The sequence below is a fragment of the Acipenser ruthenus genome, chromosome 24, assembly GCF_902713425.1.
Source record: "Acipenser ruthenus chromosome 24, fAciRut3.2 maternal haplotype, whole genome shotgun sequence".
NCBI classification, from domain to species: domain Eukaryota; kingdom Metazoa; phylum Chordata; class Actinopteri; order Acipenseriformes; family Acipenseridae; genus Acipenser; species Acipenser ruthenus.
The window spans coordinates 28,783,166-28,809,243 of NC_081212.1; the positions used below are offsets into that span (position 1 = coordinate 28,783,166).

A 26,078-nucleotide genomic window follows, 5' to 3' on the forward strand; every position below is an offset into this window, starting at 1 on the left:
CACAAGCATGAGAAAATCCAGACTGTCAGCAGCCCTTTCTAATAAAGTCCACAGACAGCCTTGTGATTTATGAACCCCTGGCACTGGATTAAAAACATTTGACAGGAGAAATTAGTTAATTATTGGTCTAACAATACAGGGTGGTCTGCTTTCAGATGAGGCTTCACAGAGATCTTTTTTGGAAGACTGAAATCCCAAATTGCCTTGTCATTGCTCCCAATTCTGCGTCATGCTCTGGTAATGCATGCTAGGTAACAGTGGAGAAGATGCCTTGGCATGGCAACATGGCCTGAAGTGCATTTAATATTACATTATTAACAAATCTAACAAAAACTAGGGGAAAAAAAACCAAAGGTATTGTTAAGACTTTATTAATGTTAGATTTATAAATTCTTAGTGTTATTAAAAACCCACACATTTATAGTAAATTATGTTTATATAAATATTTAATAAGGCATGATGCCCTAACCTGCCACCTGTATATAAATACTTTATTAAATATTTATAGTATGTGTTCAATTGTAACTTTCAGCAAACAGGCAATTTACTCAACAAACTAAGCATTGTAAATTTCACCGCTGGATAAAGTCATAAAATTAGAAGTGTAATGAAAGAAAAAGTGTATTTTCTAAAACACCTTGATTATATCTGGTTTCAAAACTTTTCACTAAACCAGTAATTCTGTTTTCAAGCAGCATTTAACTACCGGCAAGAAGACTTCGAAACTTCTGTGTACCTGTAGTAACCCTCAACACAAAAAGCTTGGGTTTGTTATTTGTTTGATATCTGTGACTTATCGGTGTAACAGAACACACCGTTGCAAAGGAGTGCCCTGCTGTATTTTTCATAAACAGTGTGGCACAAAAGTGTGCAATACTGGTTTCATAGGAGACTAGTCAGTGAGATAATACACTCACAATCTATTTGCCACAGAGTTTACACTCTGCCAAACTAACACTACAAAAGTGCATTTCTTAATTACTGGTTGTAAAAAATATTTCTTATAACTGACCAGGAAATCAGAGATGGGTGAAGAGGGCTTAAAAGAGATTCAAAATCGATGGGCGAAACCAAGAAAAAAAAAAAAAAAAAAAAAAATATGAGAAGTGCAGTGAAATGAGGGCTTATTACATGTACTGCAGTGAATGAGGGGTTATTACATGTACTGCAGTGAATGAGGGGTTATTACATGTACTGCAGTGAATGCTCCGTGTGTATAGTATTCTGCATTCTGATCAGACAGCTAATAAGTAAGCTGATACAAACCTCACCAATTTAATGGTTGGGATCCTAAGTCTGGCACTTCCTGGTTTCATACAGGATTCATTTGAAATTGTGTGGTAGATTTAGGGCATTCTAAAATGTGTGCATGTCAAGCCAGCCCATATGAAACCTGTAGATATCTCTAGCTTCTATTAACTATACCCACAGGGTCACAGAACCTTTCACAATGTATGGCATCACAAGGCATGTGCACAGGACATTTCCCCTGGAGCCCAATACTGTAATGTAATGCTTTCCAAGTACATGAAGAGGATATCTGGGCATGCCCCTTCCCAGTGTCCATTCCCAAGCACCATTTTATCCTAATGTGGCTGTCCGTTCATTTGGCGTTTCTTTTATTTCACTTGAAAGAGGAGATGAAGAAGAGTTTTTTTGAATGGCTGAACTCTTCCCAGGACTCAAAGCAGTCACATTAATCTCCAAGCAGTCTGAGGTAGGACTGGAAACGTTGAGAGAGTTGGCAGTGTCCTGGAAGGCAGACCTGCTGTCCTGCGTTTTAAAATAAACCACGTAAAATACTGGCAGAATAATGCCGATTAAAAGCATGAGCGCGACAGCGTTCCACCACTGGATCCCCCAGTCTGATCCGTGAGGAGAGGGATTTTGGTTTCCTGTACCATGGGGAGGCCCATCATGCGGCTCCAAACAAGACACCTCTTCCAGATTGTCAGTGGACTGGATCAGTCTCTCAATATCGTGGTCTATTTCCTTGAGAAAGTCAGTGCATTCTTTAATATCCGTCCCGCAGCGCCCAGCAGCAGCTGCGTCCTCATACAGGGAGGGCTCTGCGAGCATGTGGAGACACCGGGAGGAAGAGGCTTGAGGCTCCTTCAGATCATTGCTGGTCTCTGTTAAAACACTGTGCTTCTTCACTGGGATCTTGATGACTTTCAAGGCATACAAGTCCTGCTCCCGTATTAAGTTGTTCACACGCTTAATGTCTGCAACCTAGATTTTAAGAAAAATAAAAAAAAGATACACTTTTTTCATGCTATTTTACTAAATATGAACGATAACCAAGCCTTTAAAATCCACTGCTTTACCTAGAAGGGACCGCAATATGAAACTGGGAAGAGCAGTGAAAGCTATAGAGTGGATCTTCAGCACAAAGAAAATAAGAGCAGAGATTGGCGTGAAAATGGATTGGATTATCACTTGTTAAAAATCTCTCTCTCCAGCCCTCATACAGTATTACGAAATACGTCTGAAGGTGGTCAAGGACTTACTTTGCAGCCATATTGCAGAGCTAACGTGTTGAGGTTGTCTCCCTCCGAGATGTCCTTCTCTAATAGCAGCACGTCCCCCACTTTCTCTCGATCAAGCCTCGCCTGCTCCCGGCCTCTGGGTCTCAGCTCCATCACGTTAAACTCATCCTCCGAGGACTGGTCTGAGTCTCCCTCCACCTCCCTGAACAGGTAGACACGGCCCTCCTGACTGGCAAGGACATCCACGGGGGCCTGGAATGGTCTCAGGAACGAATCCCTCAGCCTTATCATGCTGGCAGCACCTGAGGAATGGCCAGAGAAGAGGGAAGTCACTCACCCTGTGCAAGTAAATGACAGCTTGGTGTGTCAAAGGCTCATCAAATCCTGCTCAACAATGTCACTTTTGCTATCTGACATTGCGTAAGTCACACTCTGTGCGTGTATCTACATGTGTGTAAAGAGGAGGAATGTGACGTTAAAGGGAGGAGAAAGTATAAAAATAACCAAAAAAATATGAATATGTACTGCACAAGTTTACAGCTCCATAACAATTAGACATCAGCTGACAAAGCGACTAAAACAGAAAATGTAATCATACCCCATTTCATTATTATTATTATTATTATTATTATTATTACTTATTGGTCGCTCTTGTGTTATTTTTATTTAGATCCCCAAACTGTATCTACAGTGGTGTCATTTATAATGACTTACACTATATCCCGTACCTGTAATTATATTAATCCCGGATGAGTAAAATAGTCTAGCACTACGTTTCGTCCTCTGCCTCAGTCTTATAAGTTTATGATACTACCTGTCAAACGTCTAAACTAGTAGTATTGTCTTCTGTTACCGTAAATGATCGTACTTACTCGGGATTCACCCGTGTTTACCACATCAACACCCAAAATCATACAGTAGAGAGTTACGCTGTAGACTGTAGTACAGAATCCATTACCTTGTCTACAGGTAACGTACCTCCTACTACGTCACAACATCACCGTGCCGGACTGCAGTGGTTGGCAAAACACGACTGTTTACAACAAGTTTAAATAGCGAACATATATAGCGTTTGAATTATTAATTATACGGGTTTGCAACTCTCGCAGAAGCTGTCTTATTAATACAAAACTAAAACTAACTGGGAAATAATCAACTTGTTCCACACCGGGTATTTTAAAAGAACAAAGACAGTTACATTTCAATAACACGGTAGTCAAACATGTACACTGGACGTTTTGAATACTAATTTGAGCGAATGCTACACATATATTTATATATAAAATAAGAATATGAAGTCAAATTGACTTACCTAACTTGAACTACATTGTATGAACATACAGTACGTTAATTCTGCACGGATGTAGCACATACTAATATGATGGGCAGACGAGACGATTGACAGACCGATAAACCAATCAGATCCCGTGAAAGGCTAGTTGGCTAATCACTGCTCAGTGTGAGCGAGCTTTTGGGTGTATCAAGTTTAGGAGTCGATGTCCGGGATCTACGTGTCAGGGAATGCAAAACGGTAATGCATAGCGCCTGCGCATTTAGAAACGCCTGCTATACTTACAAACCGTATACGAGACGCTGTGTCTCTCTCAAATTCAAATTAAAATTCAAAGGTGCTTTATTGGCATGACCATTATTTACAGTATTGCCAAAGCAATGTATACACAGTGCATCATCTGAACATTAAATAGACAATAACACTGATGAGAATAATAATGATAATAATAATGGTAAACAAATATAAATAATAACCACGTTATTAATAATTTAACAATAACAACAATGAAATATAACAAGATTTGAACTAATGTAGAGTGCTCACTGTTTGTCCCTCAGGCTGTGACAGGCGGCTGTGTACTGGGCTGCCAGTTGGACACAGCTGGACTCCTCTCCGAGGAGGATTGGGAGTTTTTGAGAGTCTGGCAGGTCTGGGAATGTTTTGCAGAGATTTTTTATTTGTGGGAAGAAAGTTTCCCTTATTTCTGTGTATTTTGTACACTGCAGTAGAAAGTGCATCTCTGTCTCTACTTGTTGGAGTTGGCAGTGATGACACAGCCGGTCCTCTTTGGGCAGCCAGGTCTGCCTGTGTCGGCCTGTTTCTATGGCCAGGCTGTGTGTATTTGGTTAGGATCTGCCTCTGCTTGTTGTCTTTCACCCTGCTCAGGTATTCAGCCAGGGTGTAGTGTCTTTTTAGGGCCCGATAGCACTCTAATTTGCTTTGTGTTTTTGTGTGTGTGTCCCAATAGGTGAGGTAGTTTTGTTTGTGTTGTGTTATAATTTGGTTCACTCGAATTGTCTGTGCTTCAGGACCAGCTGGCTGAGGGGACTCTTCTTTTGGCTCAGTTCTCTCTCTCTCTCTCTCTCTCTCTCTCTCTCTCTCGCTCTCTCTCTCTCTCTCTCTCTCTCTCTGATTATCTGAGAGGTGGAATGCTATCTTCTCTTGGAAGCCAAAGTCTTGTGGGTTCATCTCCTCAAGTCAATATAACCTTCTGGGATTTACTTAGTCATTATTAACCCTATAGCAGTATTATAGATGGATGTAGAGACAAGCTATGGTCTCTCAAGTGCTGTACAGAGAATTGTCATTAGTAAATGGCGGGCTACCTGCACACACACACCTTGGTATCTCTATTCTAGCTGCGTCGACCCCATAAAACAGAATTGTTAGTAAGCTGCTCAGTTCGGCAGATCTTGGGAATTACAAAGTGATACAAGGAAAGGTGTACTGCACAGTCCCTGCCTTTTTTTTCTTTCTTTTTGAAATATATTTTTTTCTTATTACATCTTCTCACAATGACCACAAGGTCAATACAATACAATAGAGTACACATGGATTTGTATAGAGCACCCTTCATGCTATGGCATCCCTGAGCGCTGTACAAAGTTCAAAACAAAACCACATGTGTACCTCTCCCCTCTACTGCAGCAGGGCCGACCCCAAGGTAGAGTCATTGTTCTCTGTCAAGAACTGTCAGTGGATTAAAATGACGTAATTCAGCTTCCCTCGCCATGCCTATGGACAGGGCATGGTTTTTAATGGGAAGTTAAGTCAATAAATCTGAGTGATTCCCTGTTGTAGTTCCAACGTTTTACTACCAGAGGTTCACTCAAGTTACCCAGCTTTAAAAGTACAGCCCTCAGTGTGTTTCTATTGGCTGCTGGCTGAGATGAAAAGGCCCGTGGCTTGTTTTTGTGGGACTGTTAGTGCAAAGCTGAGTTGTACCACTAGATGGTGCCGTTTATCCACAGCAGTAGCATTCGAACAGTCATCATCAATGATACATACTGTAGAAAGCAAGGGAAAATACAGATGAAATGGTTGTAATGAGTAAAAAGTTCAGAGCTGTTCACATGCGTTCTCTTTTGCGTGCATCTAATTAGACGGTGCTTATTTGCTCTTGACCAGCCCTGTGCACCCGGCTGCAGCCTAGCGAGACGCAGTTCTTGATATTTATGTGCAGCATATAAGAGACTCGACTCACAGCACTGTGCGGGGTTGGGAAGTCGCCTCAGCCATGTGGATCATGATTGCGTGATCAAGTCAGAGAGTCGTTCTTTCTTATGCACAGGTGAGCGAACTCCCCCGGAGGAACCTGAAGGAAAGGACTCTGACTGAACTGATTCAGAAACGGACACTGATGTGCAAAGGCTGGGGGCAGCTTTCTGTGATGCTTCAGTCCCTTCATGTAGGCACAAACACTGCACAGAGTGCCTTCTAAAAGGTTATTCTTTGATATAACTTTTAGCATGGTGCATTTTCACTGTGATTGTCCTTTACTTGTACTGTGCATTGACCACGCTTCACCATACCATGCTTTACTACACTCTGCTATGCACCTCTGGAAGAGTTTAAAGAAGTCACAAAACTGGCAGAAAGCATCAACATTGCATTTCAGTTAATTATTGCAATTAAAACTATTGAAATCCCATAATAAGCACACACACCACAGCCACCCTAAGACTAAGAGCGGCTGCTGAAATATATTTGCTTTAATACTAGACTGGAAGTAACTTTTCAAACAGCTCCAGTTTATTTGTGAATACTTTATTGCAACCCAGAGCAGAATAGAAAAGCTGGAGTCCATGAGGGGCTCACCTTGTAAAGGCATGACCATGCGGTGTGCTGGGTGAGTCATGCAGTCAGGCTGGGCAAAGCTGTTGGCCTTCGCTGGGGAATCCACAAGAAGCATTGGATTGGCTCTGGCGCTCTCGTGGGTTAGGGAGGTAAATCCTTCATCAAGTGGAGACCTTGTCCTTCCAGAGCTCTGTGGAGCTCCTTCATGTCAAGACGCATTTGGCTTGGCAGAGGGATCACAGGATACCCACTGGCATTCAGTTTTCCTGAGCTGTCGTATGGGATTGCTGCATAAAAAAAACTGGGGGTACGAGAATATGAGCTGAATTAGGGAGGTGTTTTCTAAAATCTATTTGTGGCTAAAGTCTGAAATATTACCATACCAATTTGCTCGAGCATGGCTGCAAATAGAAACAAATGCTGTGTTTAGCCTAGAAACCATCTGGCAATGATGAGGCCTGGCTTCAGAATCCAAAACGGAACGTGCCAAAGCGTAAAACATCAAGGTCTCTTAGGTCTTTCTAGTACTGATATGCATTTCTGAATCCATTCATTAACTGCCAATTAGCTGCATGGCTCCACTCAGATTGCATTTGTTTTCATATGGTAAGGGTTTCCATTGTGTTTCTCAGCCGTATTTTTTTAACTTCACCAGCACAGTACAACAAAACCAGCACTGTAAAAGCGCCAGCTTCCAGGGGCAAATCTCAGACTCCCTTTTTAGCTGCTTTTGTTATATCCCATACAAAATGTAATAGAGTTTTAAAGTAGACAGGGTGTAAAACTGCATCATGTCTTTAAGCACATGGAAGTTTAACGCGGCTGTATAATTGGAGCCTGAAAGGGGTGCAGTCAGTTTAAGCACCCTGAACTAATGAGAGGAAGGCAAGGGCTGTGAACGGATCAGTAACTCTAATAGAATTAGATTGTTTGTAAAATAAATTAAAACTAGGAAACAAGGCAGAGTTAATCAATGTGTCTAAAGCCCGAGACTGTTTGCAAAGATGCAGCAGGGCAGAATAAGGCTGTTAGTTGCAAATGAAAAGAGGAGGGTTCCCTTGGTTTAGGGAATCCAGAGCGGAGGATTAAAGGTTTTTATCTGGTCTTTGTGCAGCAACAAATGCTGGCCTGAGACTTAGATTATGAAGACTTTCGAATTCCAATAATGGATAAGTCAAGTTCGCATCTACTGAGGAAATCAACTGGTTTGCATTGTACTTCAAATACTATAACTACTAAGAAAACAAGAAGAAAATAAATGTATTCCTTGTTGTGCATCAAGAGTTTCTGGTGACAAATACTGTTCTCTATCACTATAAATGCCAAGAATGTTGTGCAAATGTAGTTTTTATAGCCCAAGTAGCTGGTTGTTACTTGACATAACCTTGTGCTTAATGTTGCTCAATGAATTGTACACTTGTTTGCTTTGCCTGATTTAGATAGCATTGAAATGAAAGAATGCTGTCCATTTCAAACCCAATGCACAGTTTAACTTGTAAGCCAGTGGTACCGCGGGAGCAGTGAGTTTCTAAGGAAAGATCCGCTGTGCTGCTTTCAGTCCTCTGATTAGTGGGTGCAAGGCTTGCTCCCTTGTGACTCTCTCTGCCATCCACTTTGCACTTGTGAGAAACCTGGAAGGACTGTCATGAATGTGAACGTTGCTTTATATGGAGGCATCATATCATTTACATCACCTCCAGTGCCTCTATTCTAGTAATAGTCAATAATTGTGTATCGTTATCTCATTGCTCCAATTATCATTATTATTATTATTTTTTAATGTGTCTTCATAGAAACAAATGCAACATAGGACCATGAAGTTCAAAAAGCAATGCCACAACCAGCCCATAGGTGGAACTGTTGCTCCTTGTTGAAACGCTAGTTCCAGAACAACCTTACCCACTCCGCATTAACCTGCTTAACTATTTCCAAACACGCAAATGTGAGATGTGCCCGCAGAGCTGCAAGGAATGGATTGCCACAAATGACATCATAAATGGACCTGACACGTCCACAGACTTGTGTTTGTTACAGGCTCTATCCTAGATAGACTTGTGTTTGTTACAGGCTCTATCCTAGATAGACTTGTGTTTGTTACAGGCTCTATCCTAGATAGACTTGTGTTTGTTACAGGCTCTATCCTAGATAGACTTGTGTTTGTTACAGGCTCTATCCTAGATAGACTTGTGTTTGTTACAGGCTCTATCCTAGATAGACTTGTGTTTGTTACAGGCTCTATCCTAGATATACTGCAGGGAGCAGGCAAAATAAGGGTCGCTTTTATTCTCGAGAAAGCACATTTTCAATGCAATGTACAGTATAAAGAGAATCCTGTGCAAAACAAGCTGCTGTCTGTAACTTCAAACACAAATCTGAACGAAACTATCAACTGCAAGGTGTAGTGTTGTTTAGCTTATTTTACATGTTTGCACTGGAACAAACATCTGAGTTCTATACAAACTCAAGTAGACAAACACTTTGGCTAGGGCCTTGACAGTTCTACCTTATAATCTGTTATTTGAATGTTTTTGAAACTAGGAATGCCAACAACAAAACAAGAACTCTTTCTGTATTTCTCTACAGCAGTGACAAGGACACACAGCTGCAAACACACATTAAGAGAGCGGGCCAGCAATTGTACAGACAAGGCTCAGGACATTGCTTCCCTAAAATTATTATTATTATTATTATTATTTATTTCTTAGCAGACGCCCTTATCCAGGGCGACTTTTTACAATCGCAAAAGCATCCTGAGCCCCTCTGTTTGCAGCTCCAAGGCCACGTTCATGATTGTCAGGATTGTAATGGCCCTTGTATGAACCACTTGTACAGCATGTTTGTTTCTTGTGAGTAAAAGGGGGAAAACAAAGTAAATCCCTGCAGGTCTGGGTCACGGAAACAAGTCAAAAGCATATTGATTAAATGTCAGCTTTGCAGGTGAAAGTAATTCATAACCCCAAGGGTAACTGCCACACAGATTCGAGGAGAAATGTTGAAACGGAAAATTAAAAGATAAATTACAGCGGCGTACAGTTTTGTCCCCTTTGTAAATTCTCTCCAGATGAGAGCGTCCGACACGCCAGAAATATATGAATAAAACAAAACAAACAAAAGGCATCTCTTAATAAAGATTTCAGTGTTTAAAAGGGACTGTGTGTCACTGTTCAGTAAGGGTAAACGTAGAGGTGTGTTTTTTTTTAAACATCTAAAATCTGTGCATTGCTTAATGTTAGTATTAAGTTAGTTTGAATGACCTTGTGTTGGCTTGGCCACTCATTTACATCCTGTGCATTAGTTACATTATACAGCCACAACTATACACAACATTCAGCCAATCAATAGCTTGTAATATTGCTGGAGCTAACATTCGTTTGGTTAAGTGATTGTATTGGTACAGTATTTTCTTTACCTGAATGTATAGGCTACAGTGTGTAAACCCTGCAAACCACGCTGCATGATCCAACAGAACCACTGCTGGTACAGAAAAAATAACAAAGTAAAACATCATTGTACTGTCGTACACAGCCTATTGAACTGTACAGACACTTCTACATCATGATAGAAAGTAGCATGTGTAGAATAATTAGCTACAGCAACCAAATCAAACAGAGATCCCAGGTAGACTGTCTGTGTGCGTATCACAGGTGAGGAGTTTAGAGTCTGGGAGCCCTGACATGAATCAGTCAGCTACAACCTTCCTCCCCTAACCGCTTAGGCCAGGCCACAGCAGGAGACACCCTGAGTATGTAGCAGGGTTGTAGGCAGGCTCGATATCACACTGGGGGTCCGACTGGTTGTTTAATACAAGGACAAGTCTTTGGAAATAGGAGGATAAGCACTGCAACCAGAGGCTCTCATCACCCTTCAGAGCTCCTCAAAGCACATACAGTCGATGCAAGCAAACTCCCAGCCTCAACAACAGTGTCGGGGCCCTTCCCGGACCCCATGGCTCTGGGTCTGTCTGCGTAACCTTGCCCAGCCACCACCACTTCTCAGTGTGTCAGCTGACATTCCCCTGATTGACAATGACTGAGCCCTGAGCACCAATGAGGTTAGAGGCGCTGTGTGACCTCACCCAGAGAGATCATGCTGCCGAGGACGCTTCGCCGAAGTGTAAAAGAATCGTTTCCAGCCCAATCAGCCTGCAATCCCATTTGAAAGGGCAAATCTTTCAACAGCTACTTCATATAAACACCAGGCGCTTGCTCTGAATTCATTAGCAGAGGTCACGCTTCATCCGTTTTTTTTTTCTTCATTATATTTTGCAAAGAGAGCCAAATAGGCTGCTTAATAAATCCCATTGTGAAAGTTAACTGTGGCATTCCATATGCCAGCATGAACGCATGGTGAAGCCGTTCTGTAAAGCATACCGCTGGGAGCGTGGTAGAGTTTGAAATTGACATTCCCACCCCCATAGTAAAGCACATCAAAATGCAATTAGGAATCCTGCTTCTAGGAGGACAGTGGGCTGGTCTGCTTGGTTGCTAACTCTGCTTCCTGGGCTTGAATCCCTGGGTGTAAATCAGAATAAAATTCAAACTCAAACTGTATAGTCAAAAGCATTTTTGTTTTCTTTGCTTTAAAACTACCCTAATCCCAGAGCCATGTTAAAATAACTACCTTTAAGCAGCTGACTCATATATTAGGAGGTCATTAGTTCAAGGTTGGCGTAGCTGTTTATCAATGATGTCCTTGTCACAGTTTCACCAATCTGACACACAGGTCAGTGCTTTCTTAGTAAAGCCCCTGGTCTTATCCTGCTGCATGCCAATCAGCTCCTCAGGCCTGAGACAATGTCGTTCACTGCAAACCAGGGCTCACTCCTTGTTTGAACTCTTCAGTGTCTAGTCCATTGATCTAAACACTGGAATCCATCAATTCAATATGGCCCTCCATATCGTTTTAAATACTTTCTGCAGAAAGCCTGTACTGCGTGTGAGAGATGTCAGTTTTCATGAACGTGGTATGCAGAGGGCCCTATTGCAATGATCTGAATGGCAGTGGTTTTAAGATCTTCCACTGCTTAGATGAATGGAATAGTGGACACCTGGTTTCTTTTGATCACTGTGGAGTACATGGGTTATCCGCAGATAATAATAATAATAATAATCTATATGGTCACAATCACCCATAAATCACACATCTTCCTGAAGGAGAAACAAATACTAATAAAACTCTACATTTTGCCTGTGTGTCTGTTTGGATTTCCTGCTTAAACAAAGACACAGCCCACCTAGCCAGGATATCCCGGGGCCGCGTTTATATTAAATATAAATGACAAGGGGGAGAGGGAGCTGCCTGTTCTGTGAATTCCTTGAGATCTTTTTATTAAAATATGCAATGACCCGTATCACACACAGAGCTGATATCATGAATGTTATGTAACTGAGCTAATGCTGTGTACTGTGCTGTGCTGCCAATGCACAGGTAGCATGTTACTGTGTGCTGCTGTACACGTGTGTTACGCAGCTAGATCGGCTTCTGCAAATAAAACGGAATGGACAAGCACATCTGTATAGGTTCTAATCATTCCACACAAGAGGTGACTGAAAATAAATGTATACATAAAAAAATCTCAGACCTTAAGCGGCGGGGTGATGCGCTCAGTTTCAACTCTCTACAGCGTATTTGTTAAGATTAATAAATGATGAAGTTCCCGTGAATTACACAAGATTTCTTTCTGACAGAGCTGTAGGGGCTATAGGGGCTGCTTGCTTGTAATTATATAAACAAACTCTACTGAAACACATACTGAGAGCCGTTGCAATTGTGAAGGTTGCTCTGTTTATCCAGGGTTCAAAAAAAGGACAGCGGTATGAGGGTGGGGTCACTGACCTGCTGGCAGATTGGGAGAGACTGGGTGGGTGTGCGGGCAGGAGGGCAGGAGGGCAGGAGAGCCGGAGATTGAAAGAATGGAAATCGGTTTGATTTGCTGTACTTGGCTGCTGGCACTGTGGATGGATTTTCTGTGACCAGTGTATGCAACTGATTGAAACTTCACAATTTGGCATTAGGAGTGGTATGTTCAGCTATGACCAAAAGTTAAGCACCATTCTACAGAATTAACGAATTTTGCGTCATAAAGACGAATGAAACCACACACACACACAAAAAAAGATATAGAATATCTTTACTGCAGCAATATCGGGTGATTGTAATCTAGATAGGATTACGCCACTTTTTCACTCACGCAAATGGTCATTTGTGTGACGGATCTTATAAACAATATATTTTTGTATTCGCGGGAGGTAAATCTGTCGCACAGTTTGAGTGAAAGTCAGGTCTGTGCCACTGTTCACAATGTGTTCAGTTATAACCCTGAAAATGCTCTAGAACTATTTGCAGCTGTGGACAAGACACCCATTCGTTCTGTGGATACAATGGTTTAAAAAAAAAAACACATCTATATACCAAAAAAAGATTGCTCACATTTAAGGTTAATTGGAGCCAGAAATTTCATATTAATCTAGCAGTTTACCAGAGGAAGTTGCCCTGGCCTTTTATAGAAAGATGACTGAGATCCCCGCATGGGGCCAGCACAGATAGTCAGTGTTCAATTTGTATCTCGCTCGCTGTGTCTGTGACCTAAGTAGTGCTATGTATAATCCTCCCCAGTACAAGAGCTGCCAGTGTTCACTTACAGATAGCATCAAATTAACATTGCTGACTGCATGCTGTGCACTTGAATTGAACTGAAAGAGATTTAAATATACTTAAAAACCTCCTGCATCTCCCATTTCTTACTTTCTAAAGAGAAATGAGTTCCAGCATCGAGTATTGCGCATTACATTAGTGTCTATTTATTAAACTGTAATGAGCAAATACAGAGTTGTGTTGCATTTTAGGCACTGGGTAATGTCTTTTGTAATTGCATTGTATTTACACACCTTTCTGTGTATTTAAAAGGTGATACACATGCAGCCTCTTGTGCGATTACAGAGAAATAAGAGGCGTTTCATGTAAAGTGTTTTAAAATCTCAATCAGATAAACCTACCTATTGAGGAATCCACTCAAGTCCAATCGATTTAAGTCCAGAGGTTTAGAAGCATTCATTTCTCTAAACCCGATTGTGTTTGGCATGTAATCTCTGCACATTTTTTATAGGGTGTTTCATTATGATGTAAGAACTGTCCAAGTGTTCAAACATTAGCTCGAGACTCCTGTATGAGTTTCACACCAGGCTATTGGCTGTAATTGCAAATTGATGGCTAATTAAGACCTTGTTGTCGGCTAGTGTTAAATTGCGCAAAAGAGAACTTTGTAAAAAGTATTTTGTTTGTATTTCTTTGGATGGAGCAATAGCTAAATCAGACCGCCCTTTAAAAAGTGTAATTAGTTTATGTATGTCCTATTGGGTTTTTATTGTATTTTGTATTTTAATTATTTTATTTATTTAATTCCTTATTTTTCAATTACAATGTTGCGCTCTGTTTCCTAATAATATATTTTAATATACTGTAAGGTACCGTGACAACAATGCCCCATGCGTGTATCACGATGGTTATAGGGACTGTGGCACAATCTCAACTCTGGTGTGATACACAGTGGAAGCTGCATAATACAGTAGGGCCAGCAACAGTTCAAAAAGTCCATCAATGAGGAGCACCGCTTTGAAATCGGAGGGGAAGCTGAACTCTTCCATCGAACGTGATGTTACTGCTTTCCTCTAGGAACCACAAAGATAAGGTGCTGTTAAAAATCAAACTGCCTTCATTTCTCTTTCGTCGCCGAGGACTCAGAAGGAAGAATAAAAAAGATGACCTCCGTTAGCTGCTGCTGATCATGCCGAGATCAGGCCTAATTGGAAGACCCTTTTCTACAGTCCTGTGGCTGGCTGTTAGTGAAGCGGTCAATTAATCTTTTCTCTTTTAATGAGGTGGGGGATTTCCTTTGGCTCAAACTCACCACGAAGTCTGCCGAAGCGCCCAGAGGAAGCAGCGGCCCTACATTGAGTGACCCTCCAATTAAAAATGCACACACACACCCTCCCCAGGTGGTAAATTGGACTGACCCTGCCTCTGACAGAGAAGGGCTTAGCCATCAGTTAGAATCATATTACGGGGAGGGGGGGGGGTAGGATTGCCAGGGTCAGGCTTTCATTTATTTCCTTTTTGTAAATTAGTGGAAACTTGTTGAAGGTTCCCAGCTGGGTGACACATTATTTTTCTAGTGGAAACAGATTTCTGCCATTGTTCAGGGACGATATGGCGACAATGATACTATAATAGGAATAAAGGGCTGTGCATTTGTGTGGATTTAATCTAGCAACTTCATAAAAGGTGTGTAAGCAAGAGTAAGGATAAGGCTTCAAACCAACAGGAACCCCTATAAGCTCTCTCCAGGCATTCTTTGGTCTCCATAGATTTGTGGTTCAGGAATTTGAAAGGTCATCGTTAAGACCATAGTCAGTACATCTCTATAGAATTTCTCTTTGGCATTGAATTAGGTTTGTTCACCAGGCTACATGTATAGTTTGTATACATGTATAGGCTACATGGGCAGCAGTGTGGAGTAGTGGGTAGGGCTCTGGACTCTTGACCGGAGGGTCGTGGGTTCAATCCCAGGTAGGGGACACTGCTGCTGTGCCCTTGAGCAAGGTACTTTACCTAGATTGCTCCACTAAAAACCCAACTCTATAAATGGGTAATTGTATGTAAAAATAATGTGATATCTTGTAGCAATTGTAAGTCACCCTGGATAAGGGCGTCTGCTAAGAAATAAATAATAATAATATAGTTACAAATACATGCTGCATTTTAATGGGATTCCTCCTCTTGACAAGTTTATTTTTTACATTCAAAAGACTGATGTTTCCCCAATGGTTCATGTGATAAAGTTACTCCCAAGTGGAGTGCAGGGTGAGTCAAGTCATCGGGAGTTGGCTGGTTTGAATACTGTCTGTTCCAGGTTGTCATTGTCAGCCAGGGGACTGCAGGAAGCCTCTAACAGTGCCGCACCACATTTGAGTCTTTTAAATGCATGTTTGTCATTAAATACATGCAAGATCGGTCTGTGACAGACTGCTCCGTCAGACCCTTGCTTTAATTGCTCCGCTGGAGGCTGCAGGTACTCTGTTCACATGGCTCTGACTTCATCTGCGCACTTTCAGGAAAGAGGAATTAGAGTGGATCTAAGCCATGGCTTTCTCACACTACCAGAGTCTTCTCTTAAACTGCAGGGCTGGCCTGAGCTTGGAAAAGGAGCTCCCATCTCAGCTGTGTGAACAGCGCCTCTGGGTTTAAGGTGCAGCAGTCCCCCGGGATGACAATGTCAACCCGGGGGACTTCTTTGACTTGAAAAAAGAAAAAAGGACCAGGGGTCATAAATGGAGATTAGATAAAGGGGCATTCAGAACAGAACATAGGAGGCACTTTTTTACACAGAGAATTGTGAGGGTCTGGAACCAACTCCCCAGTAATGTTGTTGAAGCTGACACTCTGGGATCCTTCAAGAAGCTGCTTGATGAGATTCTGGGATCAATAAGCTACTAACAACCAAACGAGCAAGATGGGCTGAATGGCCTCCTCTCGTTTGTAAACTTTCTTATGTTCTTATGTTCTTATCTCCGATCTGGCATGGTCCATACATCAGCCAGACTGGGGTGTAAACACCACTGGAGTGCAGTTAAAATCATCAATATAGACTGCATTATGAGATGTCCATACATCAGCCAGACTGGGGTGTAAACACCACTGGAGTGCAGTTAAAATCATCAATATAGACCGCATTATGAGATGTCCATACATCAGCCAGACTGGGGTGTAAACACCTCTGGAGTGCAGTTAAAATCATCAATATAGACCGCATTATGAGATGCTGCACGTTAGCGTTCAATTATTATTGCTCAATCTTCTCTGCAGGCCGACAGGACAGAAACAGGCTAATTAATGGGAGGCAGGTGATCCGTAACACTTTGAATGTGTACATCATTTCTCATTTAGAAACAATGGACCTTTTTGAAATAAAATACAATTGAAGCATGAATAAAATTCACATTAGGTTTACATGAATGACACTATGCTTACCAATAATATCTTAATTTATAGAGACACTGATATACGCAACTGCAACGGAGATGCCAGGAACTACATTCAGGGAATGATTTGATGGGAATTGTAATTATTGAGGTCTTACTTTGTAAGCAGTGTTAAAAGCTGTGTTTACTGTACACCTGAGACTAAACAGCCCCTTTTGATTCAGATCCATTTATTTTTAAATGTAAAGCTCTAGCAGAAGGGAGATGGGATGGGGTTTGTTTTCTACCAGTAGGTGGTACTCTCATCACACTACAAGGAATTTCACTTTATTTTCAAATGGAGCTCTTTCTTATTAAGCACAAGTGAAATATTCCTCATACAGTATAGAAATGCTAGTTCCCTGAAGAGGGCTAATACCTAAACCCTGAAAGGATCAGTCTCCGGGTTAAACACGGGCCAAATAAGCTGCCTCCTGGCGCTATACAATTTGACAGAAGGCAGGGGAATTCCTGAAGGTATTATTTTTAAAAGCTGGTGAATATTGCATGGGGTTCGCTCCCCATTTCTGGCTGTGTTACATTAGCAGGAACACTGTTTTAACCCTCTCTTCCACTCGTGGTTACAGGAGTGCAGTTTAAACGGCATGTAATAATATATAGGGCACTGAATATAAAAGAAAGTTCACGTATCTGTAGAATCGTCTAAAACCTATTCCGTGACATTCGTAAAGAATACTAAATGTGACGTTGAGGAGCCGTCCCTCGGAGGTGTCACAATAAAGCCAAACGTCTCTCCCAGTCAAGAGCCGCCCAGACGAATGATTCATGCACGCAGAATAACACACAGCTCTGCTCTCTTTCTTGTGCGTGTTTATTAAAGGTATGTACAGCAGTTATCAGAATACTCACTATAGCACTTTCCCTTGATCATCATAACTTGTCATGTCAATGTGTTTTGCTCTTCTGTACAGATCAGAAACAAATGCTGTTTACCATTTAGCTTTAAAACTACACTATTTAAACCGATGTACATTTTTTATATATAATATTCCTCCTCCTTCAACAAACACACATTATAATCAAATAAATACATGCATCTTCAGTCCTATAAATACACATTTTGTGCTGCAATGCTCCTGTATTGCTGGCAGTGAGGATTTTGAACTTGTCTTGGTCAGCACAGGGACACATTCATTTCAAACCTATTAACTGCACAAAATTGCCCTTATTGAGGAAGAACATTTCAATGCCCCTGAATTAGCATTTAATTCCATACATGTACTACACCGCATCTGCACCCCATAAAATATAAACAGCGCACGGAGCTCAGAGGAGGAGATCTTTTACACAAGTGGGTTTAAAAGCCTCTGTGTTGCTGGTGTTGTTTACTACAATACAAATTGTTCTGAAGTATCGCAGCACAGCCAACGAATCCTACAACATATAATGTGATATTATTACGTTGAGTAAATAAGGGTCAAGTTGGATGTCATTTGCTGTTTCTGTGGGACGTGCACGGTGCAGATCGTGTACCCCAATGATTACGGTGAGTTGTGACCCCGGGGGGGGTGCGGTGCGGTGAGATGGAAAGCGCGGCAGGCAAGCAAGCCTCACAGTTGATGCTCAGTGAATCTGAAAGGTCACGTCATGTTTTCTGGCAATTGACTCGATGGGTTTGGATTCTACAACATAAGGTCGGGCCATTTTTCACTCAGCACATGTTTACTGGGAAATGTGCCTTCCAGTTGTTTTCACATTGACCTTATTACCCTACCACAGTGATGAGCCTGGCACACTATCTCTCTTCAGCTTCCCACTTTTCTTTCTTTCTTTCTTCATATCGCTTGTGCCATTTTAATATATATATATATATATATATATATATATATATATATATATATATATATATATATATATATATATATATATATTGTACTGTCTGTTCTTTTGACTGACAGACACTGGCATACCAAGTAGGAGATCAGGTCACATAAGCCATGTTAAAAGTTTTGTTAAAAAGCTCCCTCTGAGATGGAGAGACTGGGTACATTTCCACAATTGTGTCACAGCATTGCTCAGCCTCTCTTACTCTTGGGTAGCCATGTAAGTCACATTGTGTGGCCCCAAGATGGGCAATCATGGGGCCAGACAATGTCCAGGACAGATTACAGTGCAGGTTAGCCAAAGACCTTGACAGGGCCCGCTCCGTCCTTGACAGGGCCCGCTCTGTCCTTGACAGGTCTCGCTCGGTCCTTGACAGTCCAAGGATAACACTTCTTCCAGATGGATGGGAACAGATTCCAGCTCATCTGGGGCTCCACAGGGGAAATGTAACACAGGTATTGAGACTCGTGGAAGCAGAGTGAAACTCATAGAACCAGCTCTGAATGAACATTGCCATCACTTCTGCAGGTTCGTCTAATCTGATATTGAAAATCCTGCTCATACTTTATTTCAAGGGGCACTTTTTGCAGTTTATTAGCTGTTTAGTAACACACTAACCACCGTTAGTACTGATTAAATAAATGCCCCCAAAATGGCACGTGAATACAATCCTTACCATTGGCATGCACTGTATACTACAAACACACCTGTATGAAAGTAGAATAAGATGGCAGAGAGTATACAGAACGGGTTTGTTCTTTTTCACCACAGTTTCCAGCACTGTCATAAAAAACAGGTTTTAGCAGAGGTTATAAAAGCTCCATCAGCTTTTCAATGTTATTTCTAAAAACACAGAAATACCCAACAAGGTTATAGCGTAGAAAGTGAGAGTCATTAGGTTGTTATTTTAAAGGCTTTTTTAAAAAGTGTAACCATTTCCTAATGCCTGTTCAGTCTCTTTATTTGTTTACTTTCAGTGCCACCACCATGCTCACCGCAGTGCTGGAACGCCAGGCAGAGTGGGCATGTGGCAACAGGCCAGGATCACTTAGATCATTTAGACTGGGGACACGCAGGGAGCAGCAAGAGACTGCACCCCCTCCGATCGGAGAGCAGATCTTTCCGCTCTGCCGGCTTGCGTCGTGTGACATTCCTCTCACAGTTGTCCCCCCGCATCATGGCCAATGACATAAAAAGAACGATCGTTGTCTCTAGATATCAAAATCAGATTAACAGCAGCTGGGGTCAATCTGCTGTCAGCGCATGCAGCCGAGCGCTCCGGCTCTCCTGCATATGATCGTGTTTTGTATTTCTTTTATTTTTTCACTGTTTCTGGAATGTTTCTCCTGTGATGATAATCAGCAGTCCACGCTAAGGGTTGCACAGCGGTCACAACATTATTTTAAGATCAATTGTGCTTGTAAAACATACTCCGAAATTTATGAACAGATGATGTTTTTGCAGGAAGGCAATAATATATGACTCCCCTTTTTGGATTATAAAGATTGGCATGATAAATAAGGAGCTGTATGTTGTATGCTAAACTTATTATGCAGGGTTTACATAATCAGACCCTAGTACAATTCATTACTTCTAAATCAAAGCAAAGTGTAGTGAAATCAGGAACAATTATCTTTAATAGAATTAATAAGGGGCAAGACTAGCCTCTTTAAATACAGCTTCCCTTTGATCCAGGGAGAGAGTAATATAGTACTGTTCAGAATCCAGAACACACTCCAGTAATAACAACACATGGCTATGGAGCCCCGAGATTCCAGAATTGTGTTCCACTCGGTTTCCTCCTGCGACCCCACCTCCGTTTCACAGTGCCAGTGCATCAGCGCACTCCACTTAGCTTGAGCAGAGCACAAGCAGACCACCAGTTTACTAGGGAGAGAGGGGGACGAGTCAACCAGGACAAATCAGTTCAATAAAGACAATAGCATCCACAGGGAAGCCCAAGCTAGAGGAGGCCCCCTGTGCTTTCCTCCTCCGGTCAGTGGAGCAGGCATTGCTTCGACTTGGCAGTCCTGAAAAATGACACTTTCAATTGGGGTCAATTGGACTCCTGCCTTTGAATTTTTAAAGGCAGCCCTGCCTAGGGGGATCATAAGCCACAGAAATAATTGGCTGTGCGGAGAAACACTAGGGGTCCGTCCGAGACCGCAGATACACTTTCGATCTTTCGAATTGGAACTTTCTGAGGATGAGTGCCTGAAATAAATAATGTTACAAAATACAGTCTATCTACAGTGCAGGCAGTATCTATTTCTTAATTCATAATTGTTTCCCCCCCAATAAGGTTCAACTAAGACTATTTAAAAAAATGAATGCACAGATGGAATTTCAATAAAGGTAAGCTCGGTGTTACTCAAACAGAGTTTATGCAATGTTGTGAATAGTTGTAGAATCCTGGCACTGACAAGGTTATCGTAATATTGAGATCTATCTATCTGTATATCTATCTCAGGCATACAGACTTTGTTTGGTATTTAAACCCCCAGCTCACTTTGGTTCTCGTAAGCTTGCTTTATTCTTGCTTCTTGTTTGTTCAGAGCAAGACGAAGCACGCGGTTGAAATGCACATCACCATAACGTTTGAATATCCTCGTATTGATTACTTTTAAAGGAATGGGGAAATAAACAACCCAAACGAACAAGCAGGGCCCTGATTAACGACGCTGAGAAAATGACTCAAACATCCAGCCTCTGAGAAGAAGAACTGCTGTATTCACAGGAGTTTACCTTCCAATTACTGGCTTTAAGAGCTCTCTTCTCTTCACTCTCACCCCAGTTAGGAATTAGACTAATTATGAGTGAGTTTACAAGACGCTTTCTCTGTGTCTCCTCGCTCCAGAGCGGCCCAGTTAAACATCAGCAGCACGGGGGTCTTGTAATTATCTAATTGTTAGATTGCGTGTCTTTCCTTGATTTATGATGTTGCATCGGGGGCTGACCTGATTTATAATGAGGTCCCCCCACTTGTGTCATGTAAACTTGAATTAGGTGGCAGCTGCCCAATTATTTCTTTGCAAAGTTCCAGCCTTCCATAACACTGAGACTTTGTATTACAAATATCTGTCTTCTTCGCTTTATCTTAGCACCACTTGGAATTCAGATTTATAATAAGGCTTATTATACCATTGAGTTAATAATAAAATGCCTCTGCCTATTTTGCGGCGATACTTTACTAACCTTTATAATAAAGTCATAAATTGTTTGCATATGTTATCTGTATGTTGTTTCTGTAAATGAATAATCAACGTAAAAAAAACCCAAATCTTTTCCTGGTTATATACTGTAGTCCAAATACTGTACATGTAAATACAGAAATCCCACATTCAAACCACCTTCCCTAACATCCTCCTCCATGCCCACAGTGTCTCTGAATTGCCGTCAACTGGAATCTCCAGGCTGATTTTCCTACCCAAACAGGACCAAGAGTAACACACATTCATAAACCTCGCAGGCCTCTGATTATCAAGTTCAAGCCACAAAGTCAAAGAAGTTGCCGCAGAGTGGAGCAAGTTGTTTGGCGCAAGGACAAAGCTGACAGAAAGCATAGGACCCTTTTTCTACATACAGCGCTGAGACAGCGTTGGGGCGCTCAGCATACCTGTGAAGAATAGACTGTGGAAACACCTCTACTGTATAGATGAGCCCCTCAAATTAGCACTGAGCAGGATGGCTAGTCCGCTGGCTGCTGATGAAGAGACATGCGGGCCGGCTGCCACTGCTCACACTGCCCGGGCATTCATCACATTAATTACTGCTGCAGCAAACACCTCTGATGCCTCTTCATTTAGGGCCCTGGAAATGAGGCCCGAGACAGGGCCTGACAGTCCTAAAGCAGCCAGAGCCTTTCCACACATAATTCATTGAAAACATTGACAAATTGGAATGATGAATCTATCTCCTATGAATAGCTTAAGAAAAAAAAAATGCATAATCAGTCAAAAATTGAGATGCCACATGTTTCTCTGGCATCGCACTGCATCTGAATCCATTAAGGTGAGGAAGCATCGCTTTGTGAAATGGCAGCGTCCTTGTCCTTGTGCTCGATTGATAACTTTTGTTCTTCAATCTAATGGAGCGGTCAGGAAGGATCCATTCCTTTGTATATTTTTGGCGCTTTACCCTGGTTTAAACACTGCATTTACCACGCTTTACCCTGGTTTAAACAATGCATTTACCACGCTTTACCCTGGTTTAAACACTGCATTTACCACGCTTTACCCTGGTTTAAACACTGCATTTACCATGCTTTACACTGGTTTGCCATGTCCATACCATACCTCACTATTCATTACACTGCTTACCTATGCTTTACCATGCTTTTACTGTGCTTTATTACACTTTGCTATGCTTTTACTAGGGCAAAGCTGCCTTTACTTCTTTATTTTCAATCGAATCTCTCTCTTGCACCAACAATGAGCAGTTAAAGCTCACCATGAAGGTGAGAAGGGAACACTATGATGAGAATCCCCTTTGGTTTCCACCAGCAGAGTGAGAAGTCAAACACTTGTCCCAGTGGTGTGGAGATGAAAACTCAAGCCAGTTAAATCACATAGCCCTGCCCGGGGATGATCAATGGCATGGCATCCCCCATATTCATGTTCATATTAGCGAGGCTCCTGTTCTGATAAATGATTGGTGTGGTGTGAATGTATTAATGAATTATACTGCCGAGTTCGTCCCAGACCAGCTTGTCAGGGTTCTTTATCACAAGTGACAGCCCCTGTTCTCAAGGTGCTCCGGGTGGAGTTCAACTAAAAAAACACAGCAAGCGAGGTAAAGCGGCACAATGCCAGGGAGATGCACCCAGAGAAATAAAGTTTAGTTTGGGTTAGTCGAGGTTGAGCGAAAAGCTGCACTGCAAAGCAGAACAAGAGATGAACAGACACTAGAGAGCTGGGGCTTAACTCCAGCGTGTCATCTCTTACCATCTTCAAAGGCAGCAGTGGCACTGCTATGGCAATGTAATGAATCTCTAATGAGAGGCAATGGTAGCACTATGGTATGCTATGGTATGGTATCAGCTAGTGGTAGAACAGTGCTGGTAATACTTTCATAATCGTCATCCCAATGGTGTCAGAATGATTTGAACCAATCCACACCATTGCAGTGATCTGGTAACACATCATTACCAGATACCGATACCAGCGCTACTGTATCAGGGCCACTGTGCAATACCCATTGCGTTGTCAAACAAGGTAGTGCCATGGTCCACTCATGCCCCCACAGAGTGACCCAGTGCCTGTGCTGGAAGTCTTGCTCTGTACCTGAGCATGCAGGTGAAAGCCCCCGGGCTGACTACACCCTTGTCCTCTCCTTGAACCTTGTGACAGGCCACTGGGATGAGAACGCACTGCAGCCTGTTTGTGACATTGTCTCAACTTCAACCAAGTGGCTCCTCTTTGAAAGCACACATTAACAAGCGTCTTACATTATTTAGAGTGTTGTGTGATGAATAACTGATGTGCACCAGGGACAAAACGGAGGCCACCACAACTCGCCTTGCAAACACACTTTTCATTCTCTATATACTTCCTCATCACTTCCTCAAGTGATGATGCTGTTGTCAAGTACAGTGGAGGCTTTTAGCTGGGGGCACTGTGTGATACTGTGGCTCCGTTTCAACTGTTTGTGCAGCAGAGATTCAGTAGATCTCCACACACAGTAATATGTAATGTGGTGTATTTTGCTTTGGAAAGTTGAATTAGCACACACACACACGCAAACACACACACACACACACACACACTCACACACGCACGCACGCACGCACGCACGCACGCACGCACGCACGCACGCACGCACACAGGGGAATACATTTTGCATCGACTGAGTTGTCAACACCAGCACATTACCATTTTGAGACTCTGTGCCTCTATAGTCTTATGGTCATGTCAGCTGCTTTCAGAAGCTTGTTAAATTGTTCGACTCCCTCGCTGGAAATCAGTGAAATTGAGACCTCAGTACATACATCCCTGTTAATCACCAAGCTCTTCCCATCCACAGCCAACAGAAATATACAGAGAGAGAGAGAGAGAGAGAGAGAGAGAGAGAGAGAGAGAGAGAGAGAGAGAGAGAGAGAGAGAGAGAGATGATCCTAATTGGATCCAATGAAAAACAGCAGTTCTAAAAAAATGAACTATGTTCCAGGAGTAAGGAGGTTGTTTATGTGAAGGACACATTATCCTTTACTGTGGTAAGTAGTCATTCCTAATGGGTTTAAGGTTCTGTGTGAAATATAGGAGTGCCGGGTACGCCTGTGACATTACTGTCATCCCCAGGGGGTCCGGAAACTGATCTCAGCACAGGGAAAAACAAGACGGGACACAGAGGCTAAATAAAGCCTTAACAAAATACTGGGGAGAACAATGGGAAGTTTTAACCCAGAATGGTGGAGTAGGACATTTTAATACTAGCTTTGTCTGAAACAAAGGGTAAAATATCACCTCTGGTCTTGTTGTTTCTCTTCACGGGGCCTGTGTTATCCTTATTCCTGAGTTTAAGCCATGAGCCATTATGAACCCTGTCTGGGATTGGTTCTGAATGTTTATTCTCCCTAGTCTCAATCCTCAGATCACCCCAGGAGATGGAAACAAATGAGTCCGAGAGTGTTTCTCATGCCAGGGATCAGCCAGAGTCCACCCAGAGGGCGTGGGTGCCATAGCAATGCTGTCAAAATCTAAGATCGGGCACCTTCTCTTGTAGTCTGTTTTACTTATTAAATAGTTTTAAGCTTGTTTAAAAAACAAAAACGAGATGCATCCATATTTTTTTTGAGACGACTCGTTTATACGGGAGGTCATTATATATCTATTTAAACTATTTTATATTAAAGGTACGAGGTGGTTAACTGGCATTCCCAAACATGTCTGTTAAAATAATATCTGGAGCTGCTATTTAAATTTAAAGGGGAATTCAATGAACAGACACAGCACCCACGTTATTAGAAGTAATGAAACTCCAGTCCGATGACCTGGAGCTTCATTACTTCTAAACACAGATTACATCCTGGGCACCCAACGCTGCTGAAGCAGGTGCGACTGTTCTGCAAAAGAAATGACAGCGGGCACAAAGAATGAAATAAAACAAAGGGCTCTTAATAGTACATGTGTGAGGGGGTTGTGCTAAGATTATATAATCAGGAGAGGATCTCAATGAATCTGCTTATGGTATCTTACTGTGCACTGTAAATGGCACAGTACCAGTGGAAAGCTACATGTCATATTGTCAGCTATGTTTCAGGGCTCTTTACACTAGTTAAATGTTTTATTGGTATAGCCTGCAAGGGAAATAAAGGTGTTTTATTTTCCTCTGGTTCTGTCAAATAGAAGTGCCAAGGTCTTTGTAACGTGGGTCTATCCGCACTCCTCCAAACAGTAAGAAAATCACCCTGCGCCCTCTTAGACAGATTCTCTTTAAAATATTTATACATTTCCCCCCTGGCATGAGCCTTCAAATGCAGGCAGGCAGAACACATCCCATTCTCGTTTTCTCAGTTTCTGCTAAGCCGCTCTCCTATCTGAAATCCAAACCCATTGTCTCAGTATAAACCTTTAAATATTAGATTAACCAGTTTCTCCCGTCAGCCTTCGAGAACAGCACATCTCCAACACTGGATCACTC

General features: G+C 42.0%; 1 protein-coding gene across 2 annotated transcripts; it reads right to left on the minus strand.

Annotated features, from left to right (window-relative positions):
• Positions 1-1,368: 1,368 nt before the first annotated feature.
• On the minus strand, positions 1,369-3,928 carry LOC117429258 (lysM and putative peptidoglycan-binding domain-containing protein 4-like). 2 transcript variants are annotated; one of them, XM_034048577.3, is made up of 3 exons: positions 3,802-3,928; positions 2,511-2,791; positions 1,369-2,232 (listed from the first exon to the last, which is right to left on the minus strand). In XM_034048577.3, the coding sequence occupies exons 2-3, from the start codon at positions 2,778-2,780 to the stop codon at positions 1,582-1,584; spliced, it is 921 nt and encodes a 306-aa protein (XP_033904468.1). In that variant the 5' UTR covers positions 2,781-2,791; positions 3,802-3,928; the 3' UTR covers positions 1,369-1,581. The 2 variants fall into 2 exon arrangements, with proteins under 2 accessions (XP_033904468.1, XP_058855145.1); XM_058999162.1 differs by lacking the exon at positions 3,802-3,928 and adding an exon at positions 3,362-3,380.
• Positions 3,929-26,078: the final 22,150 nt, after the last annotated feature.